The 23,729-nt window shown below is 38.7% G+C and overlaps 2 protein-coding genes and 1 long non-coding RNA gene across 3 annotated transcripts in view; 1 reads left to right on the top strand and 2 right to left on the bottom strand.

Moving 5' to 3' along the window:
- Nucleotides 1-4,876: 4,876 nt before the first annotated feature.
- On the top strand, nucleotides 4,877-11,131 carry bcl2l10 (BCL2 like 10). Its single transcript, XM_034680595.1, is given in 6 exon segments — nucleotides 4,877-4,924; nucleotides 7,913-7,981; nucleotides 7,983-8,106; nucleotides 8,109-8,354; nucleotides 8,357-8,373; nucleotides 10,178-11,131. Coding segments are annotated over 6 exon segments (609 nt in total). The 5' UTR covers nucleotides 4,877-4,891; the 3' UTR covers nucleotides 10,298-11,131.
- Nucleotides 11,132-13,807: 2,676 nt separating this feature from the next.
- On the bottom strand, nucleotides 13,808-15,706 carry LOC117810887. The gene is made up of 2 exons (XR_004630871.1): nucleotides 15,630-15,706; nucleotides 13,808-15,318 (listed from the first exon to the last, which is right to left on the bottom strand). It is a non-coding gene; the product is annotated as an uncharacterized LOC117810887 (long non-coding RNA).
- A 6,055-nt stretch (nucleotides 15,707-21,761) lies between these two features.
- The window catches only part of LOC117810301 (transient receptor potential cation channel subfamily M member 7-like), a 48,284-nt gene continuing 46,316 nt past the window's right edge, over nucleotides 21,762-23,729 (bottom strand). The window contains 1 exon segment of the mRNA XM_034680065.1: nucleotides 21,762-22,757. Coding sequence (XP_034535956.1) covers nucleotides 22,645-22,757 — 113 coding nt within the window. The 3' untranslated portion in view covers nucleotides 21,762-22,644.

Raw genomic sequence — 23,729 nt, 5'->3', positions numbered from 1 at the left:
CCCAGCAAACCCCAACCCGGAATTCACGCTCTGCACATCAGAACCTCCTCCACCCTCCCAGAACCAAGCTCTGCCCCACGGGAGCTCAGGCCTTTTGTGCTGCTGCACCACGTCTGTGGAACTCCCTGCCCAGCCACCTCAGGACCCCAAAGACTGTTGATGCTTTTAAGAAACATTTAAAGACCTTCCTCTTTAAAGAGGCTTTTAACTTATTTTAAGTACTCTTTTTAAGAAATGTGCAAGTTTGTTCCCTCCTTTTCACCGTTTACCTGTAGCACTTTCAGATTTCTTGAAATGAAAAGTGGGTTATAAATAAAGTGTATTATTATTATTATTATTATTATTATTATTATTATATTACTTTTTTTAATCCTCTGACCTTTTAGATTTTTTTTGTGCCTCATTTTGTACATTTAACCTGTGGGACAGAGAGGCTGACTTATTAAATCCTGTACGTTGGAAATTGCATTTCTCCTTTGGTAGAAGGAAGATGTGTCTTGCTAAGAATATGATGATTCTTTAATTATGTCTTGTGATTGGCATGATATGACTTCTTACTGGAGCACATTATATAAAAGCACTTCCTTGACACTAAATGAATGCTATTTTGATAAGATATAAATGTACCTTTAAAACATGCTCTATTCTTGCTGGGTGTCCTGTCTTTTCAAAAAGGACTAAATGGGTTATGGGTAAACGGATTAATACTGAACACTAGTTACATTTTTCCCCACCAGAGGGCACCGAAGCACAACGTTTGACTGTCCTGTTTCTGAGAAGAGTGTACTTCTATCCTGCACTGAAGACTAGTTATTTAAAATAGCTCATGGCAGATCAGTCCAGGGATTTTGCCTTTTCACAAATCAGAGAAGACTCAACTGTTCAGGGAACACTTAGGCACTTAACCGGACCCTTCTCCTCTTTTTCCTCAGGGGTAGAATGAATCAGAAGGTCTAAAGCCCAGCTCCTATTGAATATTTAGCACTGAATATTGAATGCTGTTGAACAATATTGATGACTTGAATTATTTGTTGTGATTAGCTGTGGCTAAATTATCTTTCAAAAACAACAAAAAAAACCTTGCACTTCTTCTGGCACTAGGTGGCAAAACCTGTGGCCAATCACCTTGAAGCACTGTGTCGCACTTACTAAGGTTTTTCCCTCCAGTCTAAATTCTTGCTTGTGTTGTACATTGCTTTGGACAAAAGCGTCTGCTAAATGAAATTGTAGAATTGTAGAAATCATATATTTTACTTTGTTTTGAAAACATTTTGGCATTCAGTGGTTTCTATTTATCTCCATTAGCCTCTATTAGAAGTCTTCCAACACTAACTTTAGTTATTAATCCATTGAAGCAAACATACCATAGTAACTGCTCAGGGAAGAAGTCACTGTGAATTACAAAATGTAGATTTTTAATGTGACTGACTGATGAAGTTAAGAAGTTTCAGTTAGGAAGAAAAGACTTCACACATCAACTTCAAAAGTGCATAGGATAGAAATAAGAAGATGCTCACAAAGTTCGAGTCCAACTTGTCCAACTTGCATATGAAATAGTTGGACAGTGTTCGACAGCAGCACAGCAGAATTGAAACCTGGACCATCATCAGGCAAACATGTGTTTGCCTGATGAAGGTATGGCACCGAAACGTTGCAATTAAACTATTTTACATGCAAGTTGGACAGTGTGCGAGATTCTTGTAACAAGAAGTTTCACTCTACCATATTTATACTCCTTCCTTGTTGAGGTTAGGAAAAAATAACATGTTTAAAATGTCATAAATAACAGTGTATTATAATCCATGATTAAAACCTTTACAATGTTCAGAAAAAAAATCACAATATTCTATACATCTTTGTTAGTTGAGGAGTTTAAACATTAAAGCAATGATCCCTGCTCTTTACTCTGTGTAGACTCCTAAATTAAACAAGTATACTGAATCATAGGAACGTATTCATAGAAAAAAACTGGTGTTCTCCTGATTGCATCAATTCTTTGTTCAGTTTCTCTGGCACTTGTTATCTTTGAGAGAATATACGTCATGCCTCTGTGTGTGTACTCAATACATTGATCCCATTGTCTCTTCCCATCTTGTGCATCTTTATTTTTTTTCCAACAACTGTCAAAGGTCAGTCGTAAATATCCACGCCATCACTTCAGGTTAGTTTTGGGAAAGTACACAAACTGTTACGATGTAGTATGTTACTGAAGCAAGGGGAAATCATTTAAAAAGCCCTGCCAGTCCTGAGCAAGAGGTACTTTGCCAAACTGCATCAGATTTTACATTAAAGCCGCATCAACATGAATAAAAGGATATCCATATCCCATGACCTTTTCTTTTGTAGATTGTACAATTATTTCTCCTTGCACCTCATATCACAAACGTAACATCATGTGGGGATCATCTTTCCTTTTGTACTTAATGCAATAACTTTATTTAGCACCCTATTTATGGAACTGTATGATTATTTTTAATTACATAAGCAGTCGGATGAAATGTTTCTGCAGTTCAGAAAGGAAGCTGCACAAAGGGAAAGACCCAGGTGGAAATGGAGGTTGTAAAAAGACATGAGTTTAAAATAAGGAGGAGAACAGAGCAGGGATTTACCACAAAGAAAAAGTACCCTGAAATATCACCAGATGCAACAACTGAGCAATCTTCTTTGACAGTCACAGCACATCCTCTGCAATGTTTCAGTTCCTCACTCAGTGTGTTTCGTGTGGGTACTTACACACACGAGAGTGAAAGTACTTTTTGGTGATGAATGAAACCAGGGTCTCACGAGTCTCTTTGATTTTTCACAGAAGAATTGAAACCTGGAATGACATCAATGAATTACCTGGAAATTACGACAATTTGGTTTCACATCATCCCCGGCCAATGGATCCACAAAATCGTATATCTCTATACTGTGCTGTACCCAGTCTGTTTCAGCGCAGAGAAAGTTGTGACTAAGAAAGAACTTCTTTTAGCAGCAGTTTGAAGACCATTATTTCCACTCTTATGTTTTCTCTCTCTCCTTGGTATTCTGTATCATGTGTGTTAAAGGAAGTTGCACAGGCTCAGTTCTAGTCTGTCAAATATAAGGGTCAGCATGGTTAGAAATTCAAGTTGGCAACCTGGGTAGTAGGTAGCCTGGAAATTACACAATTGGAATAGGTTTTCAAACCTCTATTGACCACAGGGAAGGGTTCATTGAAACATATAGAGGCATAAGTCATTATAGGGGTCTGGGGGCTCTTCCATAGGACATGTATAGTATCTATTACTTAATTCATACTGATGATTATTCAAGAAACAAATTGTGGAGGAAATCTGAATATGTGAAAAGCAAACATAAAATACATCATACAGCAGAAAGCTCTGAGGACGTGTCAATACATTTTGCTTAGTTTTTCAATATTCAGCAAAATAACCTTGTCATCACAGGAAAACGATTTATCTCGAGATAATGAGATCAATCAATCCTTTAGTGGGAAAACCCACGTAGTTATTCTGAGATATAGACAACAATAACCTAGAGAAATGAAGAAGAAATTACAATATTATCTCGATATATAGAGATAAACGAGTTGAGATCAGCAGAATATTATATTTGATCATGTTCTTTTAGGACTTCTGTACTAAAAATAAAGGGGCACTTATACACATATGGTAAACAAGTAACTTCAGGTAATAGAAAAGGCCTGTTTTCAGTTTCTTTGATTGTTTTTTTTTTTCACAAACATTGTTTAGAAAATTTTGCCTCAGTAAAGAATAAAAATACATTTTGTTACATGACATTTATCTTACAGGTTTAAGATCAAAAACACAAGTAAAATAGTAGCTTCGTTTAAAACAAAGATAAATGATCCCAGATCTTGAGATAACGAGAAAAGTAACTTGTTATCTCAAGAAAACTGAGGAAATAAATTGGATTTGAGTTTTATGAGTTTTATTTTTATTCGTAATAGTTCTATTTATTTATTTATTTATTATCTGTTTCCAATTTAGTCACTTTTATTCTACTTTATTTATTTATGTAATTATTTATTTTTTTATGTCTAGCATCTGAAGTTATTTTAATGGTTTAATATGTTAGTCTTTTATTATCTTAGATATGTATTTTACTTAGGTGATTTTAATTTCCTGTTTTGAGTTTTAACATCTTATTTTACCTCCAGTGTTTCCTCATTAAGATATCATGAGAGTGTTTCCTCAGTTCGTTCAGCAACTTCTTTTTTATTTTATTTTTTTTTTATTTTATTGTTTTTATTACTATTGTTGCATATCGTGTTCTTAACCTTAGGATTGTGGGTGGGTTTGGGGTCCGACTGGGGGGGATCTTTTCTTAATTTTTTATTTTGAAGTTATGTACAGCACTTTGTGTTACAATGTCATTGTATGAGAACGCTTTATAAAAAAGTCTGATTGATTGATTGATTGATGATTGATTGATTGATGATTGATTGATTGATTGAATCATGTCCTTTTAGGGCTTCTGTACCAGAAACAACAAGATAATAAACTATTAGGAGAAAACAGAGTAAACAAATATATGTAATCATGTTTGTTTAGGGCTTCTGCAAATGACCCTGCTGCTCATAGACAGTTCATTCTAACATCAATGTTACATCCTCAATAAAGGTTTTATTTGGACTTTCCCACGTGGTACATTTCCCTTCCCTGGGTAAACAATAACTAAGATAACTTAATTAGAAGGTTTTTTTTATTTCTAGTAGGACAAGTGTTTTTTATTTTATCTCTATGAGGGAACTTTCGGGTTTTTTCTGCGGGGGAGTGGATGTGTGTCTGCGTGTTCCTGTGACAGCCTCGGAGGAGGAGTCAGAGGATAAATGTGAAGCTAAGGGAAGCTGAGAGTAAACCGAGGTTCTCCTTCCGCCGTCCGTATGTGCAGAGAGCAGTCTGATATCGCTGGGAGGGTGAGCTTTTGTTTCTTTTTCCTACGACAAAAAGAGTCACACCTGTTTCAAATGGATTGCTTATGAACTGTAACATCCCCTTCCTTTAATCATGCTTGAATATCTGTTCTCTGTGGATGCGCGTGAGTGTTTTGGTAGATGATTGTGTGAACGCGGTCCTTCCTTTGTGTCCTCCATTACTCTGTGACAGATCAGCGCTGTGTGTGTGTGTGTGCAGCAGCCGGGATACACTACTGCGAGTTCAGCTGAGGACTAACATATAGATACTTCAGGTTATTTCACTCTGACTGTACTGTTTATTAAAGCAGGGTGGATGAGTTAACGTGGATATCTGGAGCCTGCAGAATCTCCCGGCTCGTGTTACCGGAGAGGGGCCGTCATTGACGTCATTGATAGCTGCTAACCAACCTTTTATAAAGGGTTTAATGTTTATTACACAGCAAGGATTCTCTTATTTAAAACATTACCAAAACCAGTAACGTGTCAATGCTTGTGTGAGTATCACATTGTGAGGTTCTCATTAGAGCTGATGCATTTGTGTTCTGGCTCTATTCGAGTTGAAGGCTAGCTTATTGAGCTGTTCTCCTAAGACAGACATTAATCATGCAATCCATTCACAGGAAACTAGATTACTTTCATCCACTAGGTCAGAATCAGAATCAGCTTTATTGGCCAGGTATGCTTGAACGCACAAGGAATTTGACTTCGGTAAACTCTTTATACAAGGCATAAATAAGACATACAAATAAAAATAAAAATATAATAGAATTAACATCAGCTATAAATACAAAAGAACAACAAATAGGCATGACTAATATGTACAGGCTAAATAATATGATATTAGTGCAATGGTGAGTAGCAGAGATAGTTTTTACATAAAAAAAAATGTAGTTAAATAATAAAATAAATAGAAATATAGAATTTCTTGTTGGAGAATTGTTGCATTGTATGTTTAAATGTGTATTTACAGAGAGTGTTGATCCGACAGGTATGACACTGTTATGGTTTAGTGTTCATCAGAGTGACAGATCAGGGGTTCTCAAACTTTTCAGCCTGTGACCCCCAAAATACAGATACCAAAGACTTGTGACCCCCACTGTCCCTCAAAGTGATCTAATGTGGCTTCATTTAGCTGGTCTGCAGAAAATGACCCTACCTATATGAGCATGTTTCTGTTTCCTGTGCCTTTTATGAATTAATCTACAGCTACTGATGCTTTTGATAATTTGCTGTTCACTAATCCTAAACTTAGGAGTCATCTGGCAAAAAGAAAGGCAGAAAACTCATTACATTTTCTATTTTCAAGGTTTTAATTCAAGTTTAGCTTCTATTTTTGTCTATTTTTTATTATGAATGGTAAATGTACTATTTTTAGATAAGTTTCATTATGGTATATATTGGGCTAAATGTTTCCACTATTCTTACAAGAAGCTTTGTGCTATTTTTAAAATTCTATTTACTCCCTTATTTTCTTTTCCTCTATCTTCACCTCTGCAATGTACATTGTGAATCCTGTGCCTGACGCCTGTATTAACTTCACTTGAATGCTAACCATGATACCATATACATATATTATATAGTAGGGTGCAACATACGTGTATCTGTATCGAACCGTTTGATACAGTGGTCACGGTTCGGTACGCCCTATGAACCGAACGATCCGCAATTTTATATTCATTTTATCAACTTCTGACGAGGCGCTCTGTGCTGAAAGTTCAGAGGATCTGCGCTCGATTCCTCCGGGCTGCATTGTCGAGCGCAGATCCACTGAACTGCGCGCTCCTCCCTCATTCATTCAGTCCAAGCTGGTCACGTTTCTTTTAACTGTGCTTCATCTGGAAAAATATATTTCACCATATGACCGGGTCTGGGGTTCATATGTTCACGTATGTGTGTGTGAGTGCCGTGCGTCCCCGAACGGAGGGAAGCACGAGTTGTTCCGTGGTCCTGTAGTGATGTACTTGTGGTCTTATACTGCATGCTGTGTAAGACTTCAGCCTGATACCGGACAGTGTTTTCCCTGCCGTTATATCGGGGGCGCATCCGCCGGGTCCGCCCCCCCCTTGGAAGTCAAAGCAGAAGTGATTTAAGGTTCCCTCTCTCATAGATCAGGTCTATACCTTGTTCTTTTATTTAACAGACTAAATATCCTTATGTTATTTATCTTATTTACATGATGGGATGATTCATTTCTGTCTACATGGTCGCGCGTTCACAATTCTCCTCTGCTCTCTATCGCGCACGGCAGATGCGCACCCAGACACGCAGGTAGACAGACAGACACACACACACGCAACCTCCCCATGTACAGCAGAACATGTCAGGTGTAGCTGCCCCTGATACATTTAATTTAATTTAAAAACTGCTTTTGAGCTGAAACAAATGTTGTATAATATCAATAAACTACAAGTAAAAAAAGGCATGGGAAATTCTCTTTTTCTGTATCGAAAACGTATCGAACCATGACAAAAACGTATCGAACCGAACCGAACCGTGGATTTGTGTATCGTTGCACCCCTAATATATATATATATATGTGTGAGCCAAGTGTATATGTTTTGTTTGTTAAAAAACCTAATGAATATATTTATAAAAAAAGATAAGTTGTCATTCAACTTTTTTTTATGGCATTTTTTCAGTATTTCTTTGTTCACCACAAGTTAACAAATTATATATTAGTAATACAAAACCAACAAAAAGAAGAATAAATAAATAAATACAAAAAATACAAAAATAATAATTAACAGTACAAACAAAAAGGAAGATACACTTAAGAAAAATAAGGTAAACAAAAAATTATTAAGTATTATAATAAATATTTTAACTAAACATTTTTATTTTTAGTACTGTTTTAGAGCCGATATTGAAGCCATCTTTAAATTAAATTAAGTAAGTTGCTTTATAATAAGTCATACTAAAGAACCGTATTTGAATTTGCTGAATAATAAGTGTATTAAAATGTTTTTTTGCCTTTTCCCCTTGTGACAGAAAATGTCGTGCGGGCTGTGGAAAGAGACCCTGGCTCTGGCAGAGGACTACCTGTCCCAGTGCTGCACAAGCCCCCGGCCAGCCCCTCCACCCCAGCGAGTCAGCCGCTGCCATGAGGCGCCTGGCCCAGGACATGGAGACGCAGCACCAGGCCCGCTTCCACTCCCTTGCTCAGACCTTCCTGAGGCAGTGTGGCCGGACCCCTGCTCCAGCCTCAGGAAGGTGATAGAGGAGCTTGTGGGAGACGGACATTTGAACTGGGGAAGGGTTGTTTCCCTTTTCACCTTTACCGGGGTGCTGGCCAGACAGCTGCAGGAGCAGAAGGACGTGAAGCTGGGGCTGGACCCTGGGCAGGGGCAGGAAATGGGACAGGAGCCCGGACACTGCAGGGGACTGGCAGAGACCATAGCTGACTACCTGGGAGAGGAGAAGAAAGACTGGCTGCTGAGAATGACGGATGGGTAGGTTGTCACAACATGTCTGCTAATAAACTAATTTACTCATACAGGTGACAGCACCAAGCTGCTTGAGTCACAAACATTGTAGGTAAGGGAAGTATTTTGATGATAGTGAATCAGATTAACAAGACACTTAGACAGAAACCTTCCTGTGATACTTGAAAGGGAAAGTGAATTTGTTTTAATCTCTTCTGGTGTTGGAAACCACCTAGTTAGATCAGATCCTTTTTTCGCTTCCTGCTCAGGCAGGCTGTTATATCCACTTCTATGTGTGTAAACGTGGCTTCCACTTGGCCAGGGCTCAGTTTAGATGCAGCCTGTTTCTGCTGTTTGTTGATGGGTCTAGCTCTTAGCTGTCTCATGTGGCTGCTGTGATTATGTGAATTGTAGAGTAGCAATAGGCCAGATTCTGAGGAATGTACAATGGATGAAAAACGTTAGCAGTGTAAATTCAGGGTCATGATCAAACAGCACTGGGCTTTAGATTATTTGAGCTTTGTGTTCAACAAAATGGACTGTATTATCCTCAATTACTGGAAATAAAGCCATCAATGATAACTTTACACCTCCTTGGTGAGGCTGATTTAACTGAAGTTTTTTAAAGGAATAGTTGGGATGAACACTTTGCTCCCAGAAGCCTCAAAAAACAGAACACTAGGAGAGTTAAATGTCTGCTTTTGTGAATGGGCTTACTCTGGCCCCCTCCTACACACCCCAACAAAAAACACCCCTCCTTTCTTCAGCTGGCAGCTGGTTTCAACAGACACGTAACCAGCTCAGCCAGATGGACTCTATAGTAACAGTCAAAGCTTCAGTGTGTTGAGTTTGGCATCAGCAGAGCGGAGGGTTGGCGTTGTATGACTTGAAAAACAAGCAGCTGTGAAGCACCTGGAGCTGAGAGCAGGTGCGCTCACTGGTCAACTGTATTCAGTTTGAAAACACGATGTAGAAATACGGCTTCTGACTCGTCTGCTCTGACTCTATGATTCAGAGATCAGAGATCAGAGATATACTGAGGTGCCAGACCATGTAGTGACTTAAAAACAAACATTGAAATCTTAAAATTAATTCTAAAATGGACAGGGAGCCAGTGGAGGGAGGTGAGAATGGGGCTGATATGTTCATGCTTGCGGGTTCCTGTTAAAAGGCAAGCAGCCGCGTTTTGGACTAACTGTAAGCGAGCGAGGGAGGCCTGGTTAATGCCAGTGTAAAGTGCATTACAGTAGTCCAAACGGGTCGAGATAAAAGAATGAATCAAGCGCTCAAAATCATTAAAAGATACAACAGATTTAATTTTGGATAAAAGCCTCAGAAGATAAAAAAACTGGTTTTAACTACTGAGTTTATGTTTATCAAGTTTAAAATCGCTGTCCATTTTGACGCCAAGGTTTGTGACTATGGGTTTTACATAAGTCTGCAGGGAACCCAGGTCTATAGGAGAGACACCACTGGCTCGACTGGGTCCAAACACCATGACCTCAGTTTTATCTTCATTTAAGTTTAAAAAGTTAAAAGCCATCCATGCCTTGATGTCCTTCAGGCAATCTAGTAGGGGTATCAGGGAGCTCTTATCATTTCTCTTAGTGGCAGGTAGATTTGGGAGTCGTCCGCATGAAAATGGTAGGAGATGCCATGTTTTTTAAAAATGAAACCAAGGGGGATTATGTAAAGAGAGAAGAGAATGGGCCCCAGAATTCCTCAATAACATCTGATTTAAAAGTACACCAGTGTAACTTTCTCATTTTTGCGTGTAAAAGCCATCTTTGACTCAACCTAACACTTTTTCTTTCTTTGTGTTTCTCTGTAGGAGGGGTTCTGTAAGTTCTCCGCAGCCAGAGAGGTGAGTCAGGACTCATCCATGAAGACGGCACTGTTTGCCGCAGCTGGTGTGGGCCTTGCTGGACTCACCTTCCTCCTGGTGCGCTAGCTAAGCCCTCTGGCATTGCAAAACATTGTCCTCCATGTTCTCATTTCATTTGGCACAATTATGTAGATGATTTACATTCTAACATCAATGCTGCAAAAATACAACAGGCTTAATCTGTAGTGAATTCAGGGTCATAATAATCTCATGTCATCAACTGAATGTTTGCACATACTCAAACCCCATGCACACAGAAATACTGACATTGTGTCACTTGCTCCTTTTTAGATTGTAAAATGATCTCAATGCCTTCAGAATTTTTGGAGCAAGTGGTATCAGTGTGCATGTGTGAAGTACTTAAAGCACAGGTTTCTGCACAGTCATCTTGATTTCAAAGTTTTCAGCAGTGCAGCTAAAAGACTTTTCAAATCCCCACAGCTTTTTTGTTTTTTAACTTGTCAGCTGCCTTTTTATTCATGGTGTTTACCTGAGGTTGTGTAAGTGGTATAGAGCCATTCTAGTGTACAATTATAAATTATATATTATATTTATATGAAATGAACTGTAAGCAGCAGTGGCCCTTTTCAAACCTCCACAGCTAATTCAGTTGTGTCATTGTTTTTAAGTCTGTCCTTCATTCATGTGATTCACTCAGTCTGATGGAGCTGAACAGCAGAGGCCCGACAACCTCGCAACGGTGCTATGAGGATATGTTGTGAAACTGTTTCTTCATCGATCTACCAAACCAGGGACCAATCTGACGTCAAACATCCTGCTATTAGAACAAAACATGCTCTTGCATTCCCCCCACAGATCTCTGAAACATTATATTTTTACATTGTTTTGTCTATTTATTTGTCACTGTTTTTTTAATAAAAAGGAGTAATCATGGAGGAATGAGTGTATGAGGTCTGTTTTATAACCTTCAGTTTTAGGTCATAGGTGTAACGGGATGGTACCTGTCAAGTTCTTTAATTTTCATTCATTTGTCCCAACTTGAAAGGACAGACAATCAAACAAAGATGACTGGACTCCACCTCGAATTAGCCAACATGTACCTTATTTTCCTCCATTTATTTGATTTCTTTCATCTCAGGTTTTTCAGAAACCAATTCTCACTAATCAGGTGAAAACCTTAAAATAAAGGAAAAAAAAGACAAAAGAAATACCGCATCAAACACATGAGACTGCAACATAAGCACAGAGCAAGGAAACCACAAAGCAGCATCCCTCCTCTCCTCTTTTATGAGCAGACGAATTGTCTAAATAAGAGATGTTCAGCTGTCTGTCGGCTCCACTGATGTCACAGCGCTCCAGTTCACAACAGCAAGCACAAAACACATGAGGCCTAAATTAGCTTCACTGGGGGCCGAGTTTGGTAAGTGGATTCTAACTTCAGGACGTGTTTGTTTTTGAAGCCATTAAATTTAAACTTAGAAGTAGATCCATGATTTAGATTTAGAGTGAGGATGCAGAGATGATTAAAGCTTCTTTAAATGTGCTTTTTGAAAGCTGGTGACAGAGCGCTACTTAGAACTTGAAGATTGAGAGATAAAACTGCCTCCATAAAAAGTGATGGTTTGTTCAATCACATCAAAACAAATTTAAAAAAAGAGAACCACCAACTGAAACGTTGTCAAGCACACACTGTTCAAGCAAGTGCTCCCGATTATGTGTGGGGTGTGTGTGTGTGTGTGTGTGTGTGTGTGTGTGTGGTGTGTGTGGTGATGACACTAAATCGAGGCCATTGTCCCTCAGTCTAACTTTTCACAAAGAGCCCATGTGTTTGAGCACTGAAACTGAAACTGACCCACTTCCCACATTAGTGGGATTGGTTTCAACAGACACTGCACACATCAAAACATAACATTGTGTATTTATAGTCCGTCCTTTTAGTCTTAGTCTGAAAACAACAACACGCCAACTGAGACCCAGCTGGTCCAGATATTAGCTCAGTTTTTTTTCAGTTAAAATGTTTGACTTCCTGGTTTCACGATGACAGGCTCTACAGATTGTTTCTTTCTGGTTCACTTAAGTAGGGGAGAACGGGGTTGGTTGTCACACGGGTTGGTTGGCACACTCATTATATTTCGCCACCAGAGGGCACTGTCTCTGAACTTGGGGTATGGACATTTCAGAATTAGGATCAGAACTCACCTACATTAATCTTCTCTGGAGTAAGACAGCTGAACTTGAGGTAGTGTAAATATTCAGCTCTCTGTATTTTTCTCTAGGCTTTTAACCGATGGGTTTATAACAAAACAAGTGTTACCCTCACAAACTGTTAGGGGAAAGCTATATTTAAGATTTCTATTAGCTAGCTAACTACTTGTTAGATGGTTGTTAGCCTTGATGCTAGCAAAAAAATCCAGTTGGGGTTGGGTCGTCACATTCTCTTAGGGTTGGTTGTCACATGTAACAACCAACCCCTGTTTTGTTTCTTTATGTTGTTATATAGGCTGGACTAAAGATGTGTTTCCTGTTCGTGTTCCTTGCTCATTTTATGTTAAATGCATTAAGTTATGTAGGCCTATCACTTGTCAGTGCAACTAAACTAACCCCACTGACAACCAACTCCAGAGTGTGTGACAACCATCCCCGTGATGGGGTTGGTCGTCACAATGTGTCTGAGTGTGTTTGATAGTTTATTGCCTCTTTGTTACAATGAGTTCAAAATGAGAGGGGTACACATTTCAAGCCAACACCTTAAGCTTCAATTGGTTGAGGCTGGAAACAAACCTATGACCTCTGCAACGAGGGCTATAGTCTCTGTATATGGGGCGAGCGCTTACACTGCTAGGCCAACAGCACCCCCTTGAAGTGACTGTTCAGATATAATCTATATAACAGGTCGATACAGTTGAGGAAGATCAGCTCTTTGACCTCTCTTGAGATGAGTGACAAACAACCACTACTGTCACCACACGCACTCACACACAGATAGAATAAGTCAGCACTGTGAAATATTAAATTATCAGAGTGAAAATAATCCGAGCAGTACAAAAGTCCGGAACTTATCGGCACTAAAAACTTCTTAATGCTGTTTTGTTTTTTGACATTTCTCTTATTTTGAGACAACAATGGTCAATTTCAAGAGATGAGGAGAAAAATGTACCCTTAAAGATCACCGTCATTTCTGTGAGAGAGAATTTGTGACTGAACAGCGACTGATGTTCTTATTCTTGATCAACAACGGATACTCCTCGGTCTGGCATATTCTCAAGTAAGATGTCATATGTACAAGCTGGTTTTGCACTTCTGTTCTCTGATCAGTCATCTGTCATTATCAGTGGTTACAGGAAACAGGTCTCGTTCTTCTGGTAAGAAAGGTTTCATTATGCCATGATGTCAACACAACAACTCCTGATTGTGAGATACTGTCTTTTAAAAGACTTTGTAGGCGGTTGTTGTCTTCCGTACAAAAGAGCAGATTGTTGGTTTTCAAATTTACTTTATTGCATTTCCGCCAAAAAAAATTAATTAGATATTGACAGAATCAACAAGTAAGAAAACAAAGGAAGTAAGCTGCTTTTAGAAATCAAAATATGATGTGAGTCAATAAATCCCCAAAGTAAATCTAAAATTTTCATTGTTTATTTTAACTGCTAAAACGTGAGAATAGTACAAAAGATAAGAGCACATACGCATTATTTAGCACTTAAAATAAAATCCACATCAGAGTTCGGGTAGATATTGCAAAGTAGGGAATATATGGCAGATTTAAAAAAAAAAGAATAGATCTGACATGTTAAAGAAGTTTGAGTCAGTGTTAATGTATATAAGGTTATAAAAGGAACAGACATGAGAAGCTGTCATCTGTCAGGGAATGCACACCTAAGGTCATGTAAGGTGTCTACAGAATTTCTATGTTCAAAGACTCAGTGTTTTTCTCCAGGTCAGAGAGGAAAGTGGACCCTAAAAGATTACAAGCTTAATGAGACAGCTTTTGGAAATACCCTTTTTTCACTTTCTTGCCTTTGAGCTTGATAAAAGTTTAACATCAAGCTTGTGTTTCCTAATTATGCATGAGCTAGCATGAAGACTTGAACTAGCTAGACTGGCTTTCTCTCAGTGTTGAAAAAGTGACATCTAGCACCTCCAAAGTTCACAAATTAACATGTTTGATATTTTTGTGTTGATATTTGTATAAAATTCACACTTCAAGATGAGGGATGCCATTTTTCAGGGGTTATTAGCATGACTCTGTGACTAGGGATTGCCAGGACTTGTGGAGCCTCTAGGATGTCCCAGCCAAGAAAATCCACTCAAAAACCCCTGTTGAAATTTGTGTTTACATCCAGATTTTGTACCATGTTCACAAGTCAATATTAGAGAAGCTCTAAGCTAACAATTCTAACTGTTTATTCACAAACAGACTTATCAGTGCTAGCGTTGTATGATGCTCTGTTGTATGCTCTTTTTATTCATGATAACACTTGGCAGAACAGTGAGGAAGAGTATGTCCTTAAATCTCTTTATAAAGAGTTACACAAGAGATATGTAAGATTTTTAACTCCTGAGTGAGTGCAGCGTTACAGACATTGATTTATGAGTATATGTCAGACTGACATAATGAGAGCAGTTCCTCAGGCTCCAGTTTGTTGCAAAACTTTTGGGCTTCCATCATGTACACACTACATCTTTTTAAGCGTGTACATTCATAAACAGTTGTGCAGATCAGTGCCCTGGATCCTCCAGAGTTGCTCTCATCATTTTCTGTCATTGTCTGTTTTTAATTTGAGTGTGTGGCCTGTTTTCATGGCTAAAGGTCGTTACTGAGGGATTGGATTTTGTTCAACGTTAATTGCTTTAACATTGTTTCATTGCATTAAAAAAATTTGATTTTTTTTTAATGCTTTGTTAGTGAATACACCAGGATGTATTTGGATCTTCAGGAAACAAAACACTCTTGATCTGTGAATTTAGTTCTTATATTATTCTCCTTGATCTAAAAGAGCGTTTGCTTGTCTGAGTCACCAGATTCCTGATGGACCACTATCGTCATCCCCGGACGATGTCCTCTGCACGGTATAGCAGCCCCCTCCTGCCCCTCCTGAACTCGCCCTCATCACTGCCGCCTTCACCTGTAGAAATGAAATGTTGTTAGAATTTAAAAGGACTGTTTACTCTTATCATATTGACTTTTTAGCTGAGCTGTTCTCATAAAATTGAATACGTGTTACTTTCCATTAGTAATCCTAAACCTTTAGAAACACAGAGCAAAGATTCATAAAATAACTAGCTAGCAACACCATGTACAACCAGGCACCTTACATTTGATTGGCGAGATTGTTGTCCTACCAAGCTGTTTAAAATTAAGATTTATCTTTTCATGCCACAGCGTTAATAAGATGTCGCTTTTAAGAGTAACTTTTGACTTCTCCAACATGTTTACCTGTTGAGGATCAGGAAACTTCCCAGTTTGTCTCTTGGAGTGGACCAGCTCCTGATTAACCCATACCTCAAAGCAGCCTGTGGGGGTTTAAATTAGAAGCAGAAATACATCCACATCAATTCATTATGAAATATGTCTGCATGTGTGTTTATATCACAACAAGTATAACAGGTTTATCACAGAGATGGGCCGGGCTCGATACAGTGAACCACTGCACAAAGAAAAAATTAGAACACTGTGAAAACCTGCTGAGACCAGAACCCTGGAAACAAAGACATGCCTTTATTTTAATACGAGACACATAATTGTTTTATTCTTGATCCAACAGCTTAAAAAGGTTAATTTATCAAAAAGTTGTCAGACCTACATCAACCATGGCAAATACACAAGTTAAAAAAATCCTGTTGATTTCATCTGAATAAGTCCTGAGTCATGCATGGAGAGAATAACACATCATGCTTCTTTCCCATCATCTTTACCATATCTTTGTACCTTAACGTCCCTGAAGGAGACAAAAAGTAAGAAATTCTGCAAACCCAATGATTGACTGTGTCCTTTTTTATGACACAGTGAATCACCTCGGCTCAGTTAACTGCTTCACCAGGAAGGATTGAGGAATACTTTGTGCCGTTTATCTTTACCTGTTTAATCTTCCTACATCAGTCCAAACCACCTGTGAACCCCTGAACTACAGATACCCATAACAAAACGCAGTAGTGAGGGTTGTTGTCATTGCTAGGTTCACTTTAGTTCTTTCCTGTTCAGTGGAATTTACCAAAGGGAGTTTTTTGGGGTGTGGTGCAGTGATTCATGCTCAAACATTTCTAAGTCAAACTCTCTGTTGAAATGTCTGAGCGTGAATCACAGTTCAATATAACAACCTTTTTACTTCAATGTAGTTCAGAATGAAGAGCATGCAGAACCCTTATTTTAAAGCGTTTTAAAGTGTTTCTGTTTTTGTTTGACTTGACTTGCTTGATTTTTACACAGGTTGAATCTTTCAATTTTATACATGTAGCTTTCAGTGGCAGTAAAATATGTATTGCACACCACTGAGATCAAATAATAATGTTTGGAACCGGACAGGCCACATGTTCATGTTTATCTTATATAACACAAATCTCCAAACTGCATTTTCTCCAGATAACCTCTGGTTTTGGCCGGGTGCCAAAAAAAATCAAAAATCAAATATACACTTGTAATATATGTATCACTATGAGTTAAACTGATATCCTATGATCATAAAGTGAGTCTTATTATGATGGGGAAGTCAGCTAGTTGTCTCTGAATCATACATAATGGTTAGACTGATATCAAAGTCTGAGTTTTAAACAGATATCATAAGAATGAAAAAACAAAACAAAAAAAACATTTGGACTCTTAAAATGCCTCATACATACTTGGTATAAAACATGACACACATGAACAGCTGTAACATAGGCATAGTCATTTAGCTTTATTCTTTTGGCAGTAATGAGCCTCAATGGAAACGAGAAATGGAAACGTACTGGATAGGATGCCCGATGCACCACCTGCACACCGGAATAGTGCTGAGCACTGAAACCAGTTGCTGGTAGTGGCTGGCAGTGCCTCATCCGTGACTAAAACAAAAAAAAAACAGAACAAAGTTATTACAAAATAGCACAATAGTTATGCCTCATTATACTTTAGCAAGAAGTGTGCCTATCATTAAGAGACAATATGTTTCTACATCCAAGTCAACCAGCTCTATTTTTGCTTTGCTCTTTAGAGTGTTTGGAGACCAAACATTAGTCTAAGAAGCTAAAAGCTGGTGCAGAAAGCCATAATGTGCAATATATACATAATATTTCTCACTAGTTACCTCACCTTATGTTCTATTCATAGTAATGCTGCAAATGTACTTTTACTTTTTAATAAACATCTCTATATATATATATATAATTAGTGCTAAGATCAATCTTAAAAAGAGAGAGTTATGAACTCACCCGTAGTCGATGGTGACTGTAATCATGGTTATGGCTGATTTGTTCAACCAGCAGACGATGCAGAGCTGTAAGCGTTCAATCCAACAAATGAGCAGAATAACAAGCAGAGTCGATGTCACTGGACACTTATAGGAAACCACACCCAGCGGGAGGGGAAACCAGTCAGTCCAGTTTGGGCATCAGCACCAGTATGGCAGTATAATTATAGTTGCAGTTCATCTTCTCTCATGAAAGACTTATTCTTCCCTGCTCATACTTGCCTGCTGGAAGCTTGTTCAATAGAGAAGCAGAACAAATTGTGACTCTTGTCTGTCTGAGCCAGAACAGACATAAAGCAGAGGTAACACAGGGGCTCAGCTTGACTCATTCTGTTCAAGTAGAAATCATCTGAATACAGTGTTGTTGTGTCAAAAGTCACATGGTAGCTGTTGTGCAACTGCAGGTACTAAGGGACTCAGTTTCTTCATTTTATTGAGGGGTTAAATATTTAGTACTGAGCACTTTGTCACTTGGTTTGTCTTGTCTTTTACCAAATCTACTATGGATACAAATAAAGTAACCCCAAACCTTGAACTTTGAACCTCAAGACAATTTCAAAGGTTTTACTGCACGATACTGTGGATAAATGGAATTATCGTGCATCCCAAGCCGAAGGTAACTCTTAATCCCCCTTATACAAGTTGAATGAGAATGTGAGGGTTAGTCCATCCCCCTCCTGATGACCTTATTGAACCCTCACACAGGTGCACAGGTGAGCACTCTTTCAGTTTGGTCACAGCTACTGAACAAAGGTAATCGTGTTTGGATTCAAATACCAGCTGAATGTGAGGCCTCAGTTCAGACACTAGATCCACTGTTATCTCCTGCAGGTGTACATACATCATCCACCTGCCTCCTACTGATGACGGCCCTCACTGCCTTTTGTCAGAGCATGTTTTCTCTTTTCTTTCATTGTGGTTTCTAATTTGATCTTTTTAAAACAAGTTGTATGGCTTCTTTAGTTGATATATAATGATTACATTTTAAAAGTATAAATATAAATATATTACAGCCAACATTTTTTCAAGTTCAAGGGCTCATGTGGGGGTCCTACTCACATTAAAGGCTATCTGCTATCTGCTGGTATCCTGCTTATTGCTACTCAATACATCCACAGTTTTACATCATGTATAGAGAGGAAATGTTGTGCATAATGAGCTAAGCTACAGTGGATAGCAAAGGTCTACACACCCCTGTTAAAATGGCAGGTTTTGTGATGTAAAAATGAGACCAAGATAAATCATGTCAGAAAATTTTCCCCCTGTAATGTGACCTATAACGTGCACAATTCTAATGAAAATTGAAATCTTTTAAGGGGGAAGAATAAGAATGTGGTTGTATAAGTGTACATACCCTGGGGATGTGGCTGTGTTCAGAATAAACCAATCACATTCAAACTCATGACAAATAGTTGTCAGTATACACTTGTCATAATTTAAAGTGACTTTGATTAATCCAAATAAAGATCAGCTGTTCTAGGAGGATTTTACTGACATTTCCTTAGTTTCATCTTCCAGCAAAAGCCATGGTCCACAGAGAGCTTCCAAAGCAGCAGAGGGATCTCATTGTTGAACGGTATCAGTCAGGAGAAGGGTACAAAGATGTTCCAATGCATTAGATATACCATGGACCACAGTGAAGACACTCATCATCAAGTGGAGAAATATGTTACAACAGTGACATACCAAGAACTGGACATCCCTCCAAAACTGATGAAAAGACGAGAAGAAAACTGTTCAGGGAGGCTTCCAAGAGGCCTACAGCAACATTAAAGGAGCTGCAGGGATTTCTGACTAGTACTGGCTGTGTAGGCCTACTGTGGTGGAAAATAACTGAGTTAGATGTTTTCTCATGTGTTTGTGTAAGATTGATAGAAACTGTTGCAGGTGCAGTTTCTCCAAAAGATCGAAGACGGGAGGCTTCCTGTACTCCCATCCTAGCTTTCTCACATAGCTTGCTTACGTATCCTGTTATGCTCTCTCATGTGTCCTGTTTTTTACTTACTGCCAATGATCTCTGTTAGACTAGAGGATTTTACCTTTTTTGGAAGAGCTTCCTGTCATATACCACACGTGTTTTCACTGGTTCATATACTCTGTTTTCATGCACTTTCACAGAGGAAGCCTGACTTCGACTGAGAGAATTTCACTTGTTGTCACTGCTTTCTCCCTCTTTGCAAAGAATGTTTATAATAAAGACTAGACTAAAGACAGCCGTTTGTTTCTCCATAAGTTCATTTCATCCATCACACTGACAACTTAACCTGAACAAGAAATTGCCATTACTGTACTACATGTGTCAACATCTCTCGTATTCTTCATATGCTTCTGCTATGGGGTTAGGGTGACAAGATGTAAGCCGTTTCTTATGGAGAAAAACATCCAAGCCTAGCAAAATGTTTCAAACACATATGGGAAGTCTCTTGAAAGCATGTGGCAAATGTTTTATGGTCTGATGAAACCAAGGTTGAACTTTGGTGTGTGTCATAAAAACAACACTGCACTGTGGGGTGATCTGAAGAGGGCTGGGCACAGCAGATGTCCTCACTTCCTGATGGATTTGGAGCTTTTAAGTAAAGAAGAATGGGCAAATACTGCCACGTTAAGATGTGCCATGCTAATAGACTCCTCCTCCTACAAAAAAGGAGTGCTGTAATAAAATCAAAAGGTGCTTTAACAAATTATTAGCAAGGGTGTGTACACTTATGCAACCACATTATTTTATCTTTTTATTTTTTATTCCTCCCCCTAAAATATTTGAATTTTTTTTTTCAATTGAATTGTGCACGCTATAGGTCACATTAAAGGTGGAAAAAGTTCTGGCATGATTTATCTTGGTCTCATTTTTTTACATCACAAAACCTGACATTTTAACAGGGGTGTGTAGACTCTTGATATCCACTGTAGCTGCTACCTACCACTCACATAAAACTGTATATTTCTTATTATTAGCTCTTAGCTGTCACTCCCATTAAAGTATCTGAAATATACCAGCCTGTTATTACTCACAATTTGAACATCTTTTTCTTTTTTCTTTTAACGTGTATTGGAGTAACCCCAGGATGAGATCGCAGGCTGTGAATGGTTTGTTCGAAAGGTCACACCAGAGGTGAGGGAGATCCACACAAGATTGGCTCAAATTGTTACATCACCAACAGGTGAATGTCCTCAAAAGGGCATAATAAATATAACACGTACCTGGTCTTTGTTACTGGGCTTTTTTTTCCCTTTCCAAATTGTCTGGGTTATATTTGGGGTCCACATTGAATAGTTTGCCATATATCATAATTTGTTATTTTAAATGAAGAAACACAAGTTAACTCAATGACGACTATTTCAGACCATGGAAACCGTGGGGTGAGGGCTCGGAGTGCTGGGTTTCAGAATTATTTTAAGCGCCTGATGCCGAAGCCAGACTGCATTTTTTTAAGCACAATTATAGCCTGATCCAGATATATGGTGTCAAGCCCTGTTGGCCCCAAAACATGATTCTCCTGTGTATGGTATCATTGTGAACGACAACTGAAGCCACTTCTGGGACCACATCGGGACAGAAAGTCTAGCATGTTTGGTTTTTCTCTGCCTTCTATGATTTGTTCCATCATGTCAGTGAGCCTGACAAACAACCAACTTTTGCAAAAGTCGACAAAATGAATGAGCGCAAACAAAATGACGAGGCAAAAGAAGAAGCATTACTAATGATAAAGTTGGTACTGCGAGATGGAACTAGGAGAAAAAGTTTTGCAACATCTCTACCTCTATGATGTGTCGTCAATGGAACAGACGTACTGCTGTTAACATTTCTGGGTGTGCCGTCTAGTCCAGTCCTCCTCAAGCATCATCACATTGCGGAGACGATTGGTCACCACCTGATCAACAGTACGACAGAAGCCTCAACACACAAATGCACACACATTTAAAGCCACTGGACATTCACTGGTGACTTCCTGGAAGAACAACTGATACAATCCAGCTTCTAACACATGGACTGATGACTTTGAATAAGAGACTCTATCCATCAATTATTTGCCTTTTTCTTGTAATATCTTTCACGGCATCTCACTTTTTAAAAGCCAAGGCATCTTCAAAACCCCTGTAGATTGAAACACAGTTATTTGGAGCCAAGCTGCTAAAGCTTTTAACATTTTATTTGTTTAAAATGATGTCTGATGTCCAGTACAAAATGTATACAGTAATACCCTCACGTTTGTCAGTTCCCCTGAATAAAATATTTTAATCTGTTCAGCTCATGCCGGATAACAGTATCTATAAGATACACAAGATTGTAATTTGCTCATACAATAGTTGATGACAAAGATATAGCAATAGTACCTTTGTAACAATAAAAACTATCAGCAATATTTTGGTGGACACACTTTCGATACAATAAAATTACATACATTGTTCTGTAAAAGTTGCATTGCAATCTGCCCTTATTTTACAAGATTTTCAATTTCATGTATATCCTTTCATTAACTACGAGACAAAAAGTTGTGATACACTTATAAAATGATGTGGTGGCAAACTGCAGCTCCGCAGTGACTGAGCCCCAGCAGGCTGTCCTCTCTGCAGCTGCTGTAACAGATATACAATGCACTTAGATTTGTTCTTTTTCTTTTTTTTGTTAAAAACAAGGCAACTTCTCAAACTTCACAATAAATAATAAACCCTCTGCAATGATACGGTACCTGTCAATATATCCAGTTCATATATATTTATATATACTGTACAGATATAAATCATAAACTTATACAAAATAGGTTTAAAACTTTTTTTCCTTACTGATGTAATAAAACACAAAAAGGTTAACATGGTTGAATTGTGTTCGACACAGCATTTTGGTGGGACCAACAAAAACATGACACAGTCTGCATGCACTGGTTTCCGTGGAAACACAGGTGTGATTCTTCCAGTTAATGGGGTGCGCCTCTCAGCTCCTTGGCTTTGACTAAATGGGATCAAAACAGTGTTGTCTCGTGATCATTCGTCGTCTCCCTGGCTTTGAAGCCATCACAGCATCAGCCTCATGGATTGGCGGGACTCTTTGACTCCGCCCCCGGGGTTGGAGGGGTCTTCTTGTGGAAACGTCACCTTGTCTGGTGTGTAGTCGTTCCGCTTTAGATCTGACAAACAGACACAACAAATAAAATCTACATGATGTGCCAAATCAGTTTTCGTATCATCTTGTGTGACTGCAATGAAGATTGTGATGTGTAAGGTCTTTTTCTCATATTTACATAATGGCTGTCAGAAAGATGAGATTAAAGTCAAAATCCAAAGTTTAAAAAAATGTTTTGCCTTTTTTTTATTTTTCTGCACACTGTAGTGAAGCTGCCTCTCCTACTAAATATGAATTGCAATAGACTTAAGTTACAAAATGAACACACATTTTCATATGCTATTTTGTCCCTTTTGGCACACTGTTGCCGCAATGTTTTCGTGCCTCCTCCTGCAGCAGTCCTTTCAGTTTGAGCCATAGACATATAAAGAGTAGACGCCGCATTGGCTGCTGGGGCGCAAGAAATACAGCCGCCATCTTGGTCCGGTCATCCTACCCATGATCCTACCTGTAAACGTAAACTGAATCTGCGGAGACTTCAAGATGCTAGAGCACTGTGCGGCCTGAATACCTATCATACATCACATATATCACATATCAGAATATTCTATCACTGTTAAGCCCACTATGAATATTAAAATATGCCGAACCATGTGTCCTGTATCATACCTACATGTATGACATTTGCAGAAAAAAAAACCTGCATGAAAATCAGTTTAGTATTCAGCGAGTTATGATTGATTAAATGCCACTTAATTGCGCCTGCCAAACAGATTACACTGGAGTGGAGCAGGTGACCGGACCAAGATGGCGGCCCCAATAGGTAGTAGAGGTTGATGCAGCGTCTACTCTCTATATGTCTATGGTTTGAGCTACCAGGAATGAGCTTAGCATACAGGTGCAGCTAATCGGACTGATGTCAGGGGCAATTGCATTAACAGCTGGCAAAGCTCAACTTGTTAGTCTGAGAGTCGCCACAGACCAGTGGATGAAACTAAATGAAAGAACTTAACAGCACTTGCTTCAAGGGTGGCAA

Source organism: Notolabrus celidotus, chromosome 3 (assembly GCF_009762535.1).
Source record: "Notolabrus celidotus isolate fNotCel1 chromosome 3, fNotCel1.pri, whole genome shotgun sequence".
Taxonomy (NCBI): domain Eukaryota; kingdom Metazoa; phylum Chordata; class Actinopteri; order Labriformes; family Labridae; genus Notolabrus; species Notolabrus celidotus.
This window is presented reverse-complemented; position numbering and strand designations above follow the sequence as displayed.